This window comes from Pseudopipra pipra, chromosome 26 (assembly GCF_036250125.1).
Source record: "Pseudopipra pipra isolate bDixPip1 chromosome 26, bDixPip1.hap1, whole genome shotgun sequence".
In the NCBI taxonomy this organism is placed as follows: Eukaryota; Metazoa; Chordata; class Aves; order Passeriformes; family Pipridae; genus Pseudopipra; species Pseudopipra pipra.
In genome coordinates, this window is record NC_087574.1 from 273,610 (window position 1) to 289,450 (window position 15,841).

Genomic DNA, 15,841 nt, shown 5'->3' on the forward strand with positions numbered 1-15,841 from the left:
GTTACCTTCCGTGCTCACTATTTACTTGTTTTCAACAAGTTACAATCAGGAAAAGGGATGGCTTCACTGATAATTCAGTCTAGAACTCTACTGAGAAAGGAAGGTAGCCTGCGGCCCAGAAATCAGATTGTGGGTTTGTTGGACTCTCAGCAACGTAAACAGGGGAATGGATTTTTCCAAAACAGTAAATTTAAATGGCACTGTTTAAGCTTCCCCTGATGTTGTTGGGTTGGCAGTTAAAGCAGATGGTCCTGAGTGCTCCTGTAGAGACCTCACTGTTTAAATATGCCTTTGTGCCTCATTTCATCTCTTTCCAAATGGAATTTCCCTGCAGTCATTGCCGAGGGAATGACTCCGCCACAAAGGATCCTCTTTCCCCCGGAGAAGATTTGCATGGTCTGGCAGCAAAGACAGAGTGCTGGAGCAGGACTCCGCAATGTGGGCAACACATGCTTCCTTAATGCTGTCCTGCAATGCCTGACATACACCCCGCCGCTGGCCAACTATCTGCTCTCCCGGGAGCACAGCCAGGCCTGTGAGTACTCTTAGGGACGTCTCCCTGTAAATCTGTTAATCAAATCCCAAGGATTCCCAGAACCTGAAATTTGATTTAGGAGAAAAGCAGCCCTTTGTCAGCCCCAGAACTTGTGTTCTTTGTACACTCAGGAGCCACCTGTCCTATCCAGCTGTCTTATTCTTCATGAAGGCACGTCTTTCTAGCTCTGGGTCTCTATTCCTGCAAGTTAAAACCTCAGTTTAGCATTCCTCTGAAGAACATTTTCTGTGCACTAAAACGTCCCGTGCTTGTTGAAACACTGGGAGGAGTGGCATATTGCACTGGAGTGGGAGTGGAAGAAGAGGAGTATTCCACCACTAGGGATATTTTGCTAACCAGAGGACCTTCTCTCCCTCCCTCCTCAGGTCGCCAACAAGGCTTCTGCATGATGTGCATCATGGAAGCGCATGTTAACAAGGTCCTGCATTCCTCAGTCAGTGCCATCCTGCCTTTGGCTGTTCTCAGGGGTTTCAGACGTATGTGATTTCAGGTTCTTTGACAGGTTTTCTTCCCTTCCTGTAGGAGACAACTGCTAACTTCCTGTTTCTTAGTCATAGGAGAACATTTTCAGCTTGGCAGGGAGGAAGATGCCCATGACTTCTTATGCTGTACTGTCAATGCCATGCAGAGAGCTTGTCTGAGTGCAAGCAACGAGTAAGCACAAGCAAGTTACCTTTACAAAGTTCTGAGCCCTTTGGACTCCTTGATGTGGCCTCATCAAGGAAAACCTACAGCCGGGGCTTGGAGGAAGTAATGCTCTGTCTTACCACTTGTTTCCAGCTTGGACATATCATCCCAATCTACTACCATTGTCCATCAAATATTTGGAGGCTTTCTGAGATCCAGAGGTATGTTTCTACAACTACTGCTCTCCTTGGCACTGCCTGTGCCCTTCTGTCTGCCTGTGCCCAACAGCTGGTCCTGGGACTAGCAGGACAGGTACAATGAGCACAAAGCAGTACCATCGTTCAACTCACCATTGCTCGGCATTTTGATTTTTCCTTCCAGTCATCTGCTTCAGCTGCAAAGCCATTTCTGATTCCTATGAGGCCTTCCTGGATGTCCCTTTGGATATCAAAGTAAGAGGTTTTGCAGTTGTGCTTCAAGACATGGCAAGGCTTTTCAGAGTCAACACATTTGTCCTGAAAGCATATGCTGTGAACACAAGAGGTCTTGGTTGTGGATGGGAAGGGGAACGGATGTTGTCCTCCTGCAGAGCCCATGGCACTGGTCTCTCTGTAGGTGCTGGCTTGAAGCTGGACAAGCGCCCATTATGCGCTCTGCACCCTTGACATATCCTCCTCCTTCTTCCCTTTGCCCTCCTTCAACACCTGTCTGGCTTCCAGGCTGATGGGTTGGATTGTTTTCACTACTGATGACCCTACATAACATCAGTAGCTCAATGGCAGGCGGTACAGAGAGGGAGCTCTTGATTGCCCTGAGAACCTCTGGGACAGGGGAAATGTTCAGCACCACACTCCCTTTCTGGTTCCTTCTGGATATAGCTTGCAGATTCATGGCGGGTCTCCTCAGCATCAGCTACAGGGGTTTTCTTGTCAGCTCCTGGAAAATGTTTGGGCCAGGGCATTTGCTGTAGCTCAGTGCACCAATTTCTCAATTCTCCAGGCAGCCTCATCCCTCACTGCAGCTCTGGAGGACTTTGTAACACCTGAGCACCTGGATGGTGAAAACTGCTTTAAATGTAGCAAGTAAGATGACTACTAACAACATATTAACACTAGACTCTGTGTGAGGGGGCTACAAGTCATTGAGCAGAAGTCATCTTCTCGTGGAAGTTTACTGCACACTGATGAGACACAGGTTTTTTTGTCTGGTTTTTGGGGGGGGGTGGAGGTTTTTTGTTTGTTTGTTTGTTTGTTTGTTTTAAATATGGCACCGAATTGCCTTAAAATAGCATAAGGATGCACGAGACAAGAAAGGTTGTCTGACTGCCTTGGTGGAAGATAGGGTGCATTTCAGCGCTGTGCTCTGTGCTTGGTTTCAAGGTGTGAGAAGAATGTTGCCGCCACTAAGAGGTTCACTGTCCACCGTGCACCCAAGGTTCTCACTGTGTGTCTGAAGAGGTTTGACTGCTTCACTGGTGGGAAGATCAGCAAGGTGTGTACACTATTGGTGTGTAGCTTTCTCTTCAAGAGGCAGATTTCCTAAAGCAGTATGCTTGTCACAAGCTGCTTGTGTTGGGTTTTTTGTGGTCCCTTCTGGGGAGTGGAAAGTTCCTGTGGGAAGACAGGCAAGCACTGTGCTCTGATAGGGCTGCTTTGACTGAGAAGGGTTTCCTGCCCCCCAAACGATTATATGTTGCTTTATGGAAAACCAAGTGCTCATGAGCCCCAGAGATGTATTGATACACCTGGACTGGCCCCTGCACTTGGTAGGCTATTTCATGTCACAGACCAGGGTCTTTTCTGAGCCCTCTTGGTCTCTCCATAGGTTGTAGAGTATCCGGAGTACTTGGATCTTCGCCCATACATGTCTCAGGCAGATGGAGAAGCACTCCTCTACTCCTTATATGCTGTCCTGGTGCACAGTGGTGTCAGCTGTCATGGAGGACACTATTTCTGCTACACAAAGGTAAAAGAGCAACTTCCTTCCCAATGGGGAAAAATGTGTGCTGGGGAAGATAAACTTTCCTGTCAGTGTTACTGACAGCCAAAGTTTTGGGGCAGGAGGCCTCCTTAGTGGCTGGACTGCATTTGTTTTGACATGCTCTCGGTTTGGCAGTTTCCTACCTGTGTTTTTGGAGAGAAACCATGGAGAGATCCTTGCCTTTTTTTTACAGGCCAGCAATGGATTGTGGTACCGGATGGACGATGAATCTGTGGAGCTGTGTTCCATTGACACAGTTCTCAGGCAGCAAGCCTACCTGCTGTTCTATGCCAGGTAATAACCAGGATTCAAATATGTTCAGAATACATTTCCTTTTCCTCATTTGCAGTTGTGCTTCTCACCTTCCTGAGTGTTTTTCTCATCAAATGAAATTACTACCTGCATCATTCAGTGCTGTCAAATCTGAACTACTCCGTGTCTGTCCTTTACTGGGCTTCAGGCTGCGGCCCGGATGTAATCTGCTACTTGCCTGGTCTCTGATGTTGACTCTTGTAGATAAGAGGACTTAAAGAGGACCTCCAGGAAAGATGGGGAGGCACCATTTGTCAGGGAATGTAGTGACAGGATGAAGGCTATCAGTTTTCAGCTAACAGAGGGCAGGTTTACATTAGATATTGGGAAGGAATTCTTTGCTGTAAGGCTGCTGAGACACTGGCACAGGTTGCCACAGCATCTGTGGGTGCCCCATCCCTGGAAGTGTTCAAGGCCAGGTTGGACAGGGCTTGGAGAAACCTTGGAATAGTGGAGGGTGTTCCTGCCCACCACAGCGGGGTGGAACAAGATAAAGTTAAAGGTCCCTTGCAACCCAAACAAGTCTGTGAATTTATGAAATGGAGGCTGTGGGAGGTATAGAGATGAGGTTTTTGTTGGGACAGAGGCAAACTTGGTGGGAAGACCCTAGCTGAGTTTCCCATTAGTGTCCTTGGTTAAGACTTCTCTCTGTCATAGAAACCTCTCTGAGAAAATGACTGAACCCCAGAGGAGGTTGCAACAACAGCTCTAAACTGAGATCACTCTTTTGTTTTTCTCCAGATGCTCGGATCTGAGAATTGGAGAAAGGGCTTCTTCCTCACTGGCACCATCACATGCCCCTTCCTTCCTCAGTCAGTGTGTGGCCAGCAGCAAGCAGGCGGGCTCTGTTGGACCACAGGGTCTGACTGGTAGGACTAAGGTAACTTTGGGGTCGTGGGTCAGGGCATCAGAGGAATAGTGGATTTCTTTCTGGGATCTCAGCATTTCTCTTCTGTCCCTCACACACCGCACCTTTCTTCCCAGCCACAACGCTGCTCCCTCTCAAAGCATCCCACCTGGATCCATCCCTTTTGTGCGCCTCTGGCCTTTTGGTCTTAGTAGCCCTCCAAAAGAGCTTTTTGGAGGCCCCAAACTGTCCTGTCCCAGAACTTGTAGGGGTTCCCCACTGCTCTGATCCTTTCAGGAGAAAAGGGCAGGAACTCTCCACAGCTCTCTTTGCAGGGCATGAAGGACACTGGCAGGGAGCGGTCCCGGAGCAGATCCCCTCTGTGGGGCAGGGATCTCCGCAGCTGGTCTGTGGACACCACAGACTATGATGACTCTTCAGAGAGAAGAACTGGTCCTCCAAGTCGTGACCGTGGTCCTAGGGATAGCACAGCTGCAAGGCCTTCCAAGAGGATCTGCCGGTGGGCTCCCGCTCCCAGGGCTGCTCAGGAGCAAACCTTGCTGAGGCAGAGGGAGCCAAGCAGATCTGTGCGGGGAACTTACAACCTTTGCAGGAAGGACACTGGCAGGGAGCGGTCCCGGAGCAGATCCCCTCTGTGGGGCAGGGATCTCCGCAGCTGGTCTGTGGACACCACAGACTATGATGACTCTTCAGAGAGAAGAACTGGTCCTCCAAGTCGTGACCGTGGTCCTAGGGATAGCACAGCTGCAAGGCCTTCCAAGAGGATCTGCCGGTGGGCTCCCGCTCCCAGGGCTGCTCAGGAGCAAACCTTGCTGAGGCAGAGGGAGCCAAGCAGATCTGTGCGGGGAACTTACAACCTTTGCAGGAAGGACACTGGCAGGGAGCGGTCCCGGAGCAGATCCCCTCTGTGGGGCAGGGATCTCCGCAGCTGGTCTGTGGACACCACAGACTATGATGACTCTTCAGAGAGAAGAACTGGTCCTCCAAGTCGTGACCGTGGTCCTAGGGATAGCACAGCTGCAAGGCCTTCCAAGAGGATCTGCCGGTGGGCTCCCGCTCCCAGGGCTGCTCAGGAGCAAACCTTGCTGAGGCAGAGGGAGCCAAGCAGATCTGTGCAGGGAACTTACAACCTTCGCAGCCGGTTTGTGCCGTACACAGACTATGACCGCTCACTGCGGAAGAGAAAGAGGGAGAGAACAAGTCCTCCACGTTGTGACCAAGTCTTAGTGAATACTGCAGTTCCAGGGCCCTCCAAAGCCAGCTCCAAGCAGGCTCTCATGCTCCGGGCTGCTCAGGAGCAAACCCGACAGAGGCAGAGAGAGCAGAGAAGATCAACATGGCGGGGCTATGATTGCCACAGCCAGTTTGGGCAGTACACAGACTACCGCCCTTCAGAGAAGAAGAGGAGGGTTTCCACGCCCCAGAGATTCACGTCAGACAAGCATTCAGGGCACTCTGGCAATGATGGCATTGGATTATGGCCCTGGCTCAAGCAGAACGGAAGACTAGCACTGCGTTTATTAGCCAAGGCATCCTTGTTTTCGACACGCCTACTCAAACCTGAGTGAATGATTTATCTAAGTAGATGATAGTTATAATAATATAGAGATATTATTAGAAATATAGAAATATATATAGAAATATAGAAGAGAGAGAGAGAGAAATATATATAGAAATATAGAATTATATAGAGAAATATAGAATATAGAGAGAGAAATATGTATAGAAATATAGAAATAGATATAGAAATATAATATAGAAATAGAGAGAGAAGTAATACTTTATAATACATTATTACATGTTATATATATTCAGCAATAGATAGTAATGTTATAAGAAATATTATTAAAATAATAAAATAAGAAATACTAAAATACTGTAATCAGAATTATTTATTCCACGTTGTAGACAATTATAGCTACAAACATCTCAGCCTCGGCCATATCAATCAACATGACTGGTCTACTCTGGCCTCAAATCGGGAGGCCTGGAGACACACCATCTCTAACGCTGCTGTTTCCTTTGAGAACGCACGCAGAATCACTCTCGAGGAGAAAAGACAAGGCAGAAAGAATCATGTCTTGCAGAATATACCACCTAGGGAGTCTTTCTGCTGTGCCTTTTGCAATCGGATATGTCTATCTCGCATTGGCCTCATAAGCCACCAGCGTGCTTGTAACAAATGTGGATAGAGCCTTCTTAAATCTTTGTTCGAGAAGCCTAGCCACGATGATGTGTTTAAGACGGGTGTTCCATCATTTAGTGTTCTCACTGAAACCATGCAAATCGTGCGCCACTCGCTCACTTCCCACTCCTCCTTGCCTTCCCACTCCCCCTCCGTCCTGAGGCAGGCTGGACAGGAGAATTGGAGGCACAAAAGGTAAAGATCGCAGGCTGAGATAAGAACAACTTACTGGAAAAGGCAATGAAATAAGAAAACAGTACAGCAACAGAACAGTAACAGAAACAATACTAATAACAGAGTGTACAAGGGAGGCAAATGACTCACACATGATTGCTCACCAGTTGGTGCCCAACTTTGCCACCACGCACACAACCTGGAAGAGACCCCTTCCCCCATCCTTGACAAAATGAGGAATAACCTCTATGTCCTGGCTGTGCCCCCTCCTGGATACTGCCCAAATTAACACTGTCCTGACCAGAAGCAGGACAATCACCTTCCGGATGTGCAGCACAGCTTTCGGGTCTGCACCGGAGGCACTGGATCCCTCCATGCCAGGGAGGGGAGACATCAAAGATGAGCAGACTTTGGAAAAACCTCACCTCTCACTCCGGCCCATCTTTTCTCATTTTATGGGATGGAAGAATACATACCCAAGAATACATACCCCTCCCAGTGTCCTTCTCACTGGAAATCCCCTGAGCTTTGATTCCTTTGCTGACATGCTGCTTCCTCTGGGAAAAGCAGTCAGAAAACCCAAGGCCATTGCTTTGAGTGAAGGTCTTTCTTAGAACACTTTTCCTGAAGTGCACCCAGGAAGGCTGGGCTGCAGCAGCACATGGCCCCCATGGCTTTGCTACATCTCATCCAGAACACCTGGAAGCCCTTCTCTCACCATCCAGCTGCTCCCCTGCCCTGTCTTCCCCACCCCACAGGGATGCTGCCGAGGAGGTAACAAACTTCACAGTTCAATCCCGATATCCCACTGCTGACTGGGATGGGGTGAGACCAGGGGCAGTTTTGGCCCCCATCAGCACCAGCTCTTGGGACAGCCAGGCTCTCTCCTGACATGTGGGCTCATCTCTGCAGCTTTGCTGTCCTCCACAGGGCGTTTGCTGAAAAAAATCATCTTCTAGAAAAGATATATGACACCAGCCCAGGGGTCAGCAGCACCACACGAGAGCTTGGCAAGATGCCCTGAGGACAGCCAGGCCAGGCAGAGAGAGGTGGAAGGACCACAGGGGCTCTCTGAAGCAGCCACATTGTACAACATAGACAATGAGGCTAAATAAACACTGGGCTGAAAGATGATCGTGCTCTTACAAGGGAAATTTACAGGTGCTGTACAGGCCTGGGGCTCTTGCTGGAAAGCTTCAGTCTCTGGGCTCCCGGTGGCCAAAGGCATTGCAGATAACTCCTTCTCAAGCAATGGCAGGGAGCAGGGTGGAGAAGTCAAGGATGAGGCAGATCAGAAAGACTGGGGCAGCACAAAGAGATCTACAAGGGAGAGAGGCAGCATCTGAAAGGTACTCCTTGCTGACCTATGAGCTGGTGCCGTGGGCTCTACAACTGCTGCCTGCAGTCAGCTTGGAAGCTCTGGCAGTTTTAACAGGAGGTTTGTCTGCAAACAAGGTGGAGAGACGTTACGATGATGGATGCGGGTATATTCCTGACCTCGGCTCTCCAGAGGGAGATTTGCTGTCTCCTCGTGGGCCATAGAGGCTTTTAATATGGGATGAACTTCACTTGGTCTCCCCAAGCTCATGTCCAACCTGTTCCATGGCCTCTGACTGCGATCTGCTGTCCACCTAGCTTCATCCCCCCTCACAACCCTGGGGATTCCTTGGAGATGAATGGCTGCTGTGCCAGCACCTACTGCTCCAGGAAGGGAGTGCAAGGTGAAGATGCTACACTCGCAGGTGCAAAGAAGGTTCATTTTGCCATGGGATCCCAGGAGGTCACCATGCACATCATCAATGGGGTCTGAAAAAAGAAAACTTACAGATGTTGAGGCAGCTGAGCTCATCAAGCACATGTAGAAAAGCTCCTGATTTCAGTATGGCTGGCTCTTTTGAAATGCCCCAGGAAGGAAGATTTGGTCTCAGGCATCATCAGCCTCATTGGCCAGTCTAGAGAGAACTGCCTGGACTTGAATCAGAAGTTTGTGGATAAGAGATTCAGCTTCATTTAGCTAGAAATGGGATATCTCTCTCCAGTGAGCCAGCTGCTTGCCATTCCGTTAGTCCCTGACCACAAGCAGCACTGAATCCGTGATCTCTCCCCCTCCAGTTTCTCGGAGTCCCTGGGTAACCCTGAAAGCACTGCTTCAGTATCAGGTTCTGCAAGAGGCCTTCCAAAAAGCAGCTAGGGGACTAGGTGAGGGGAAGAACCAGAAAATCGCACACATTCTTCCCTGGATTCGTGAAAGACAATAAGAAAGGAATACAAGACCCCCAAAAGCAAGTCCACTTGATGGGAGCGGCAGGTGAGCATCTCTGGTTCAGTAGTGATATGACGCACTCAACTGCAGCTTGCAGACAAGAATCCTGAAACATTCCGGTAGCCAAGATTGCCACCTGATCCCAAGGTCCCCTGTCCTCTGCCCCATGCATTTCCACGGGACCAAAGCCCCTGTGCACAGCAAAAGGAAAGTATGTGAATGTACACACATGGTAACTTGCTCCTGGCCTTTTCAGCCCATGGAGGAAGACAGCTTCCCTCATCAGAAAATGAAGCAGGTCTGACCTGGACTTTCTCAAAACACTCTAAAGCCAGAGGCAGGTTTCTCCCACAAGCGACAGCAAAGCCCTCCTCCTGCCCATGTTGTTTGGGAAATGCCACAAGAACCAGGAGAATCACAGAGAGATTCACACCTTCAGAGACACCAGCGAGTGCAGCCCCTCCTGACATCATCTGGGCAGAAGCCTCCAGCCCTTGGGATGACTTTGCCTCCTTACAGAGGTGCCAGAGCATCTGATCTGGATTTACCAGGCCTGCCTTAGTACCATGCCACAATAATTGTTGCAGCATCCCAGCCTTTCCTTGCTCGAGCCAGTCTGTTTATAGGTTGTTTGGATCTCCACCTCCACATTGCAGGGGAATTGAACACCACTGATCACATCCACTTCTACCTCTGACCTGAAGGGAGAGGAAGATTTCCCCGTTTGCTGTTGTGGCAAGTGGCGCCTCTCTGCAAGAGATTTCACCTCCTGCTCGGGGCCCCTCTGCACTGGCCAGGCTCACTCCATGCTGCTGGACCTCTCCCAGCCCCTCTAAGCAGGGCTCCGGTCAAGTCTTTGTAACAACTCCCCATTCCTCAGAATGGCTTGGCACTCCTGTAGCAGTTTGGGTGGGGAATGCCAAACTCACACCAACAAATGGCTCTGTCCAATCACCTGAGCAGTAGCAGGTACCACCCAGTGCGGAGGTCAGCGCTTGAATAAAGACCTCCCCAACTTTTCTGGGTGCAGCTGGTAAGGCGATTTTGTTATAAAAGTAGCGGGGCAACTGAACTGCTTAAAGGGAGGAACAAAAGGGCACAAAAAGCACTGCGCAAAATGGCTCCAGCCTTAAATAAGGTGGGTAAGGAAGGCACTGGAACAGAAGATGGGGTTTAGGCGGAGCATGCAAATTACAACCAATCGTAGGAGATAGAGGCCGAACATAACCATATACGGTACTGCGTCAAATATCAGCCAATGAAAGGACAGAACATACATACAGTACAATACAATACAACAACTTATATGCAAAATCTACAATTTCCTTATTAATTACACATTTTTAGGCTGCCACAACCCAGCCTGCCCCATACAGAGCCCTGGGGGTGACTCCTGCTACGCCCAATGCCAGAAGAACACCACAGGAGACCCTGGGGAGGGAAGAAGGGAAGGAAAGAAGGAAATCTCAGGGCTTTGGATCTGGAGCAGCTGGGGGAACTCCAGTGCCTCCCAAGACGCCCTGTCAGACACGCGACGCAGAGTCGAGAGCTCTCCCCACGCACCCCTACGGCCCGCTCTGAAATCAATACCATTGACTGCCCATGGAAGGTCCCCTTCAGAGTAGCGACACGATCCCCGTAGCCCCTTGCTCTGGATTCCCCCGCCCATTCCTGGCCTCACCCCTTTGTGCCCAGAGCCCACTAGCTTTGAGCTACAGGGAGCAGAGGGGCTCTGTTGCCACCCTGTCAGGCGGCGTGAGCTGCAGAACAGCTCCAGCGGCCAAGTGCAGGGCTGAGCTCTCCATGGGACTGTGTCTGGCTTCAGGCAGTTTTCTGACAGGGAATGGGACTATTCTAGCCCAAAGGGAGCAATCAGGATCCAACATCTCTTTTGTTTAAGGCTATCAGGAGCCTTCTTGGTCGCTTATCCTTTGATTTTTGTCCAAATCTTGAAGTGGTTTTGATGAGGTACAAAAATGAGGTGCAGAAAGCATACCTTCCTCCCCCATAGACACAGTTTCCCCTCAGACCAGGGGGATCAGACCAAATCTCTGGTGGGAGCTGTTTTATTAAACTTGTCAGACCTTGAACATCAGGGGAGCTGTGTACAGCTCGTGGCAGCAGGTGCTGGGGCCTTGGCCAGTGTCACCTGGAAGGGGAAAGGAGGAAAGGGGACCAGCACGCATCCCTGCTGCCCTGCATATCCCCTGAGCCAAGGGACACTTATGGACAGTTGTTCTGCACCTCCCCCTGTCCCCTTTTGGTCAGGGCTATCACCTGACACTGCGGTGACAGACGGGTTCATCAGGATATCCTTGGCAGAATGATGATGGCACTGAGTCACAGTTACCATTAAAGCTTCATTTTTTTTAACATCATGGTATGATCACTATAGCCCAGAACACCATGATTTGAGTAGCACAAGATTTCTATAAGCAGCACCAGCATAGCAAGATTTTGTAAGCCCTTTAGCACCGAACTGTACAGCACAGCTCAGCTTATGATGCCTGATCACCTGGACCTGATCACTCTGCAGGCCAGGGCACATCCTAATCCTTGGTTTGTCATGCCAATATAACAATCTTAATCTAGACTTGAAACACATTAACAGAACAGGAGTGGCCCTTTCAGGGGAGAAGAGTCTGTTTGGTATTAAGATGGGGCTCTGCGTGCTGCTGTGCTGCCCTGTGCTGCTGTGAGGCCATCCCAGCCCGGCAGGCAGGTGCCTGTGACCTGCAAGGCCTGTGAGGAGCAAAGGAGTCGGCCTGGGGCCTGGAAATGGGAAGGCTGATAGGGAGGGGGAGAAGGGGTCTTCCTGGCGCACTGGACCTTCAGGGACTGACGATGAGGGCAAAGGGGACTCATGTAGGACCAGCTTGGTCACAGAGCACAGCTGTTTACGTCCTAAAATGCCCCCATATGAGCAGGAGGCAGGAGCAGAGGCACTGTTCATGAGTGCCATTGTTGATTGTCTTCATCAGAGAGCTCCTGAAGTGCTGCTGGGGGGACGGTAATACAGGACCTAGACATCAGGTTAGGGCAGGGGCATAAAAAGTCACCTGAGAGGTGTAATGCAGGAGTAAATGCAGATACTTTGTCTGGGTAAGGGACACAAAGGAGCCTCCCCAAGGATGACAGGGATAAAACCAGCTGCTGCAAGACGTGATGAAAAAAGCCATCCAAGCAAAGTCATGCCCTAGCTGGATGCCCCAAGTATAAAAGAAGAAACACCTCGGAGTGGAGCAGGAGCCATATGAACTGTGCTGAGCTGGGCAGGAGTAAAACCACCTGTCCTGAGAAGAACTGAGTAAAACTTGATGCCCCATTCCAGGCAGGGGCCAAACCAGCCAGGTCAAGTGTTGTTAAATAACAACCAGCTGCATCCTTGGCGCATGAGAAACACTATCTGCCTGCTGAGCAGAGGTTACACCAGGTGTCCAGAGGACTGCCTGTTGCTAAACACCTCTGAAACTGTCGGGATAAATAGGACCCTCTGACAAATTGGCTTTTTAGTGTTAGAAAGCAAGTGATTACTTTTATTTGCAGCCCTGCGTGCGCATGTGGCTGACAAAAATCCTGCCTCCGTACTGACAGCAAGACATCGCTTTTCACCTATTTATACAGATTTGGCAAACAAAGAAATTAATGTTCATTGCTTCCAAATTACATCACTCACTCCCTTTCATTACTTAGTATTCTATGTGGTAGTGGATATTAATTTCTCACTTTCTACTGTAATAACTTCATATCTTTAATCTTTTTTGCATATTTTCCCTCCCCTAGGGATTTTCTGACACAAATGCTGAGCCTTTGTTAGTCTTCTTCTTTAGCTGCTGGTTTCTGCAGAAGGTCCTTGTAGTCCATAAATCTTGTGTTCCAGATCTCCTCCTTCAACAGGACATCTTTCTCTGGCAGGCTTTCTCCACTGAAGCATAACAGGGTTAACTTCAACAAAACTTACAGTTTTAGTACTTTTCCCAGGCTGTGTTCTCCCAAAGGAGCTTATGACAATTTTTACTCCATGCTGGCTAAAGCTGATTTAAGGCTGAACGCACCACCTATGATGTGTGTTAAAAACAACTAATCAAAAAGTTAATTAGGAACACTAAAAAAATTAGAAAAGTTTTATGATTTCCAACAAGCCCAAAACAACATAGGCCAAGTGCAGCAGGGACAAAACTGTCTCTACCCATTGATGCCAGGAAAAGGCAACAGTAGTAAAACTCAATAGCCACAGGTGCTATTAAGCCGGTATTTGTTTATTTCGGCGCCGGACGTGCGGGGGATAGCTCCGCCTAACACGCGCGTGCCCTCGCCCGTCATAGCTTCCGTTTTATACAATTAGGTCATACAGATTCATTGCACATTTTTACATCTTCCTGAACTACCTGAGAGTGGGCAGTGTTCTATGTAAATCTCGGGACACGCCTCCTGGAGCCTGCGCACTTCTCTCTGGTGGTTGCCTCGGGTGGTCGTAAGGGATGAAGGCTCAAAGTCTTCCTCTCTCTGAACTTCTCACCTCGCTCAGTCCCTCAGCATCTTCCCCTGGCAACGGCTCCTCATGGGGTGCCCGTCCACTCGGTGTCCCATTGGTTGCCTACGGGTTACCCTTTGGTACCCTGCACACTTTCCCACTGGCTGCCCCTTCGCACCATCACACAGCTTTCCCATTGGCTGCCTCTGGGCAACTCCCCATTGCCTGCTCACCAGCACATAGCTGCTATCTTAGCAACAGCACACGAACCTTAAAATTTCACTTATTAGACTGTGCAGCTTGAAATTTTCCCTTATCAATAGCAGCGTAACATTTTCTCAACAGCAACTTAACATTTTCCCTTATCACCATCCAGAGTGGGAGTCTGGCTAAAGCTGCGGCTGATCAAAACCTAACCCACCCTAGCGGCAGGAGTAAATGTGAAGCTGCCAAAAAGCCATCCAGGAACGTTTTCAGAGCTTGAGGACAAGACAGCAGCTGGGCGGGGGCCAGCAGCCAGCCAAGGTCCTCCCAGCGCAGCCTCTGAAGGGTTCCTTTGGCAGTCCCAGCTCAGGGTCAGCCCATGGCTGTACCCTGGGGGCAGATGAAATTAATTGGAAATGAACCCATTAGAGTCCAGGTGCTTTGCTAAGAGTCTCACTGATAGAAGTGGAAGTGAAACCCTCAGTGTCTTGGGGGCCAGAAAAGCTGTGACCTGGCTCAGTTACAGCCCTGAGCAGGCTTTTACTCCTCAGGCCGTGTGGCTCAGGGAAGGTGTGGGAGCTCTGTCAGAGGATGACTAGCCCTTTGCCACCAGCACGGGGGGAGGTGCAGTGGCTTCCACCTGGCGGACGTGCCATGTGGGTTCCTGTGCCCAAGACCCATGTGGTTCCATGTGGTTCCATGTGGTTCCATGTGACCCCATGTCACAAAGGGGCAGAGATGTGGCACCCATCCGGTATCCTGAGGAGCGCGCCAACGAAAATCAGTTGGACAGAGTTGGCCTTCGGGATAACTCAGCTCCTTCCTTTGCTACTTGTGTGCCTGCCTTTTTTGGATGGTTTATTGTTTACTGACCGTTTCTCCTCAACTTTCATCCTCTTTCAAAGGTAATGCTTTGACTTTTGGCACAGATCATAGAGCAGGGTACATGGGATAAAAGTATAGGCTGATTTATACCTTCCTAGCTGTAGGCTGAGCTGTTACAACTTTTATAGGCTGGCCACGTATGACCTAGGCTAGAATTCCAGTTTGCTGATTCTTGGTTTTTTTCCATAGCCTAGGATAGGTAAGCAGGGAGGTGACTGTAGTCTGAGGGGATGGGCTCAGCCCACCTTGACTGCTGGGGGAGGGAGGGAGGCAGAAAAAGGAGAGCAGCAGAGGCAGCAGTTAAAGTAGTGGCTGAAAGACGGTCACTCCTAGGAGGTGGGAAAGCCAGAGGGCTCTGTTGCTGAAGCAGTGTCAGGAGAGCAGCGGGGCCTCTTCAGAGAAGGTAACATACATTGGAGCATTTCAAAAGGGCCTTTGAACCCGCTGTGAGTTGGTGCCCCGCGACTGATCATAAGGGCGTGAGCTGCAGCTCAGCAGCAGTTACAAGCACCACTGAAAGACTTGGTGGTGGATGCCGTTCTGCGTTTACTTAGAGTTTTTATACTTTCAGTGAGCTACAGTAATTTCTTTGCAATTAGGTGACGGGATTGGTGCTGTTCTCTTTCTGGAGAGAAAGACATCCTTGGTCATCTAAAGCATTGCACTCTCTTCCTGAGAGAGGCAATGGCCACAGCAGGGAACGACTCCTGTGAGTAATAGCTTCACCAGCAGGTTTGGACTTTGTGAACTGCCACAGACAACTGACATGGCTGGTGGTCAAATCCCAGAACGATGTGCTCACAACCTAGAGTGATCTCTGGGATGTTTCCTGAGAGCAGTCAAACTGACCCCCGTGTTTACAATTAGACCCAGGAAAACACCTTTTGTCACTCCTCTGACACTAGGTACAAGACTTTGAAAGCTGCCATTGCTCGTAGAGAGGTCTGCCATCCTTTGGGTTACCTTCCGTGCTCACTATTTACTTGTTTTCAACAAGTTACAATCAGGAAAAGGGATGGCTTCACTGATAATTCAGTCTAGAACTCTACTGAGAAAGGAAGGTAGCCTGCGGCCCAGAAATCAGATTGTGGGTTTGTTGGACTCTCAGCAACGTAAACAGGGGAATGGATTTTTCCAAAACAGTAAATTTAAATGGCACTGTTTAAGCTTCCCCTGATGTTGTTGGGTTGGCAGTTAAAGCAGATGGTCCTGAGTGCTCCTGTAGAGACCTCACTGTTTAAATACGCCTTTGTGCCTCATTTCATCTCTTTCCAAATGGAATTTCCCTGCAGTCATTGCCGAGGGAATGACTC

The 15,841-nt window shown here is 49.5% G+C and overlaps 1 protein-coding gene and 1 long non-coding RNA gene across 2 annotated transcripts; both read left to right on the forward strand.

The window, feature by feature from the left end:
- Window positions 1-87: 87 nt before the first annotated feature.
- Window positions 88-1,210, forward strand: LOC135403023 (uncharacterized). Its single transcript, XR_010425297.1, has 3 exons — window positions 88-535; window positions 922-1,032; window positions 1,108-1,210. It is a non-coding gene; the product is annotated as an uncharacterized LOC135403023 (long non-coding RNA).
- A 52-nt stretch (window positions 1,211-1,262) lies between these two features.
- LOC135402783 (uncharacterized) lies at window positions 1,263-5,911 on the forward strand. Its single transcript, XM_064636245.1, has 9 exons — window positions 1,263-1,306; window positions 1,337-1,404; window positions 1,565-1,635; window positions 2,183-2,265; window positions 2,563-2,674; window positions 3,008-3,148; window positions 3,357-3,457; window positions 4,217-4,355; window positions 4,658-5,911. Exons 1-9 carry the CDS (start codon window positions 1,263-1,265, stop codon window positions 5,909-5,911), a joined length of 2,013 nt encoding a protein of 670 aa, XP_064492315.1.
- Window positions 5,912-15,841: the final 9,930 nt, after the last annotated feature.

Bases quoted from the DNA above. Each gene is read 5' to 3' on its own strand.
- LOC135402783 (XM_064636245.1), top strand. From the start codon at position 1,263: ATGTGGCCTCATCAAGGAAAACCTACAGCCGGGGCTTGGAGGAA. The intron at 3,149-3,356 runs GTAAAAGAGCAA...TTTTTTTTACAG, and splicing joins ACTATTTCTGCTACACAAAG to GCCAGCAATGGATTGTGGTA. The intron at 3,458-4,216 runs GTAATAACCAGG...GTTTTTCTCCAG, and splicing joins TACCTGCTGTTCTATGCCAG to ATGCTCGGATCTGAGAATTG.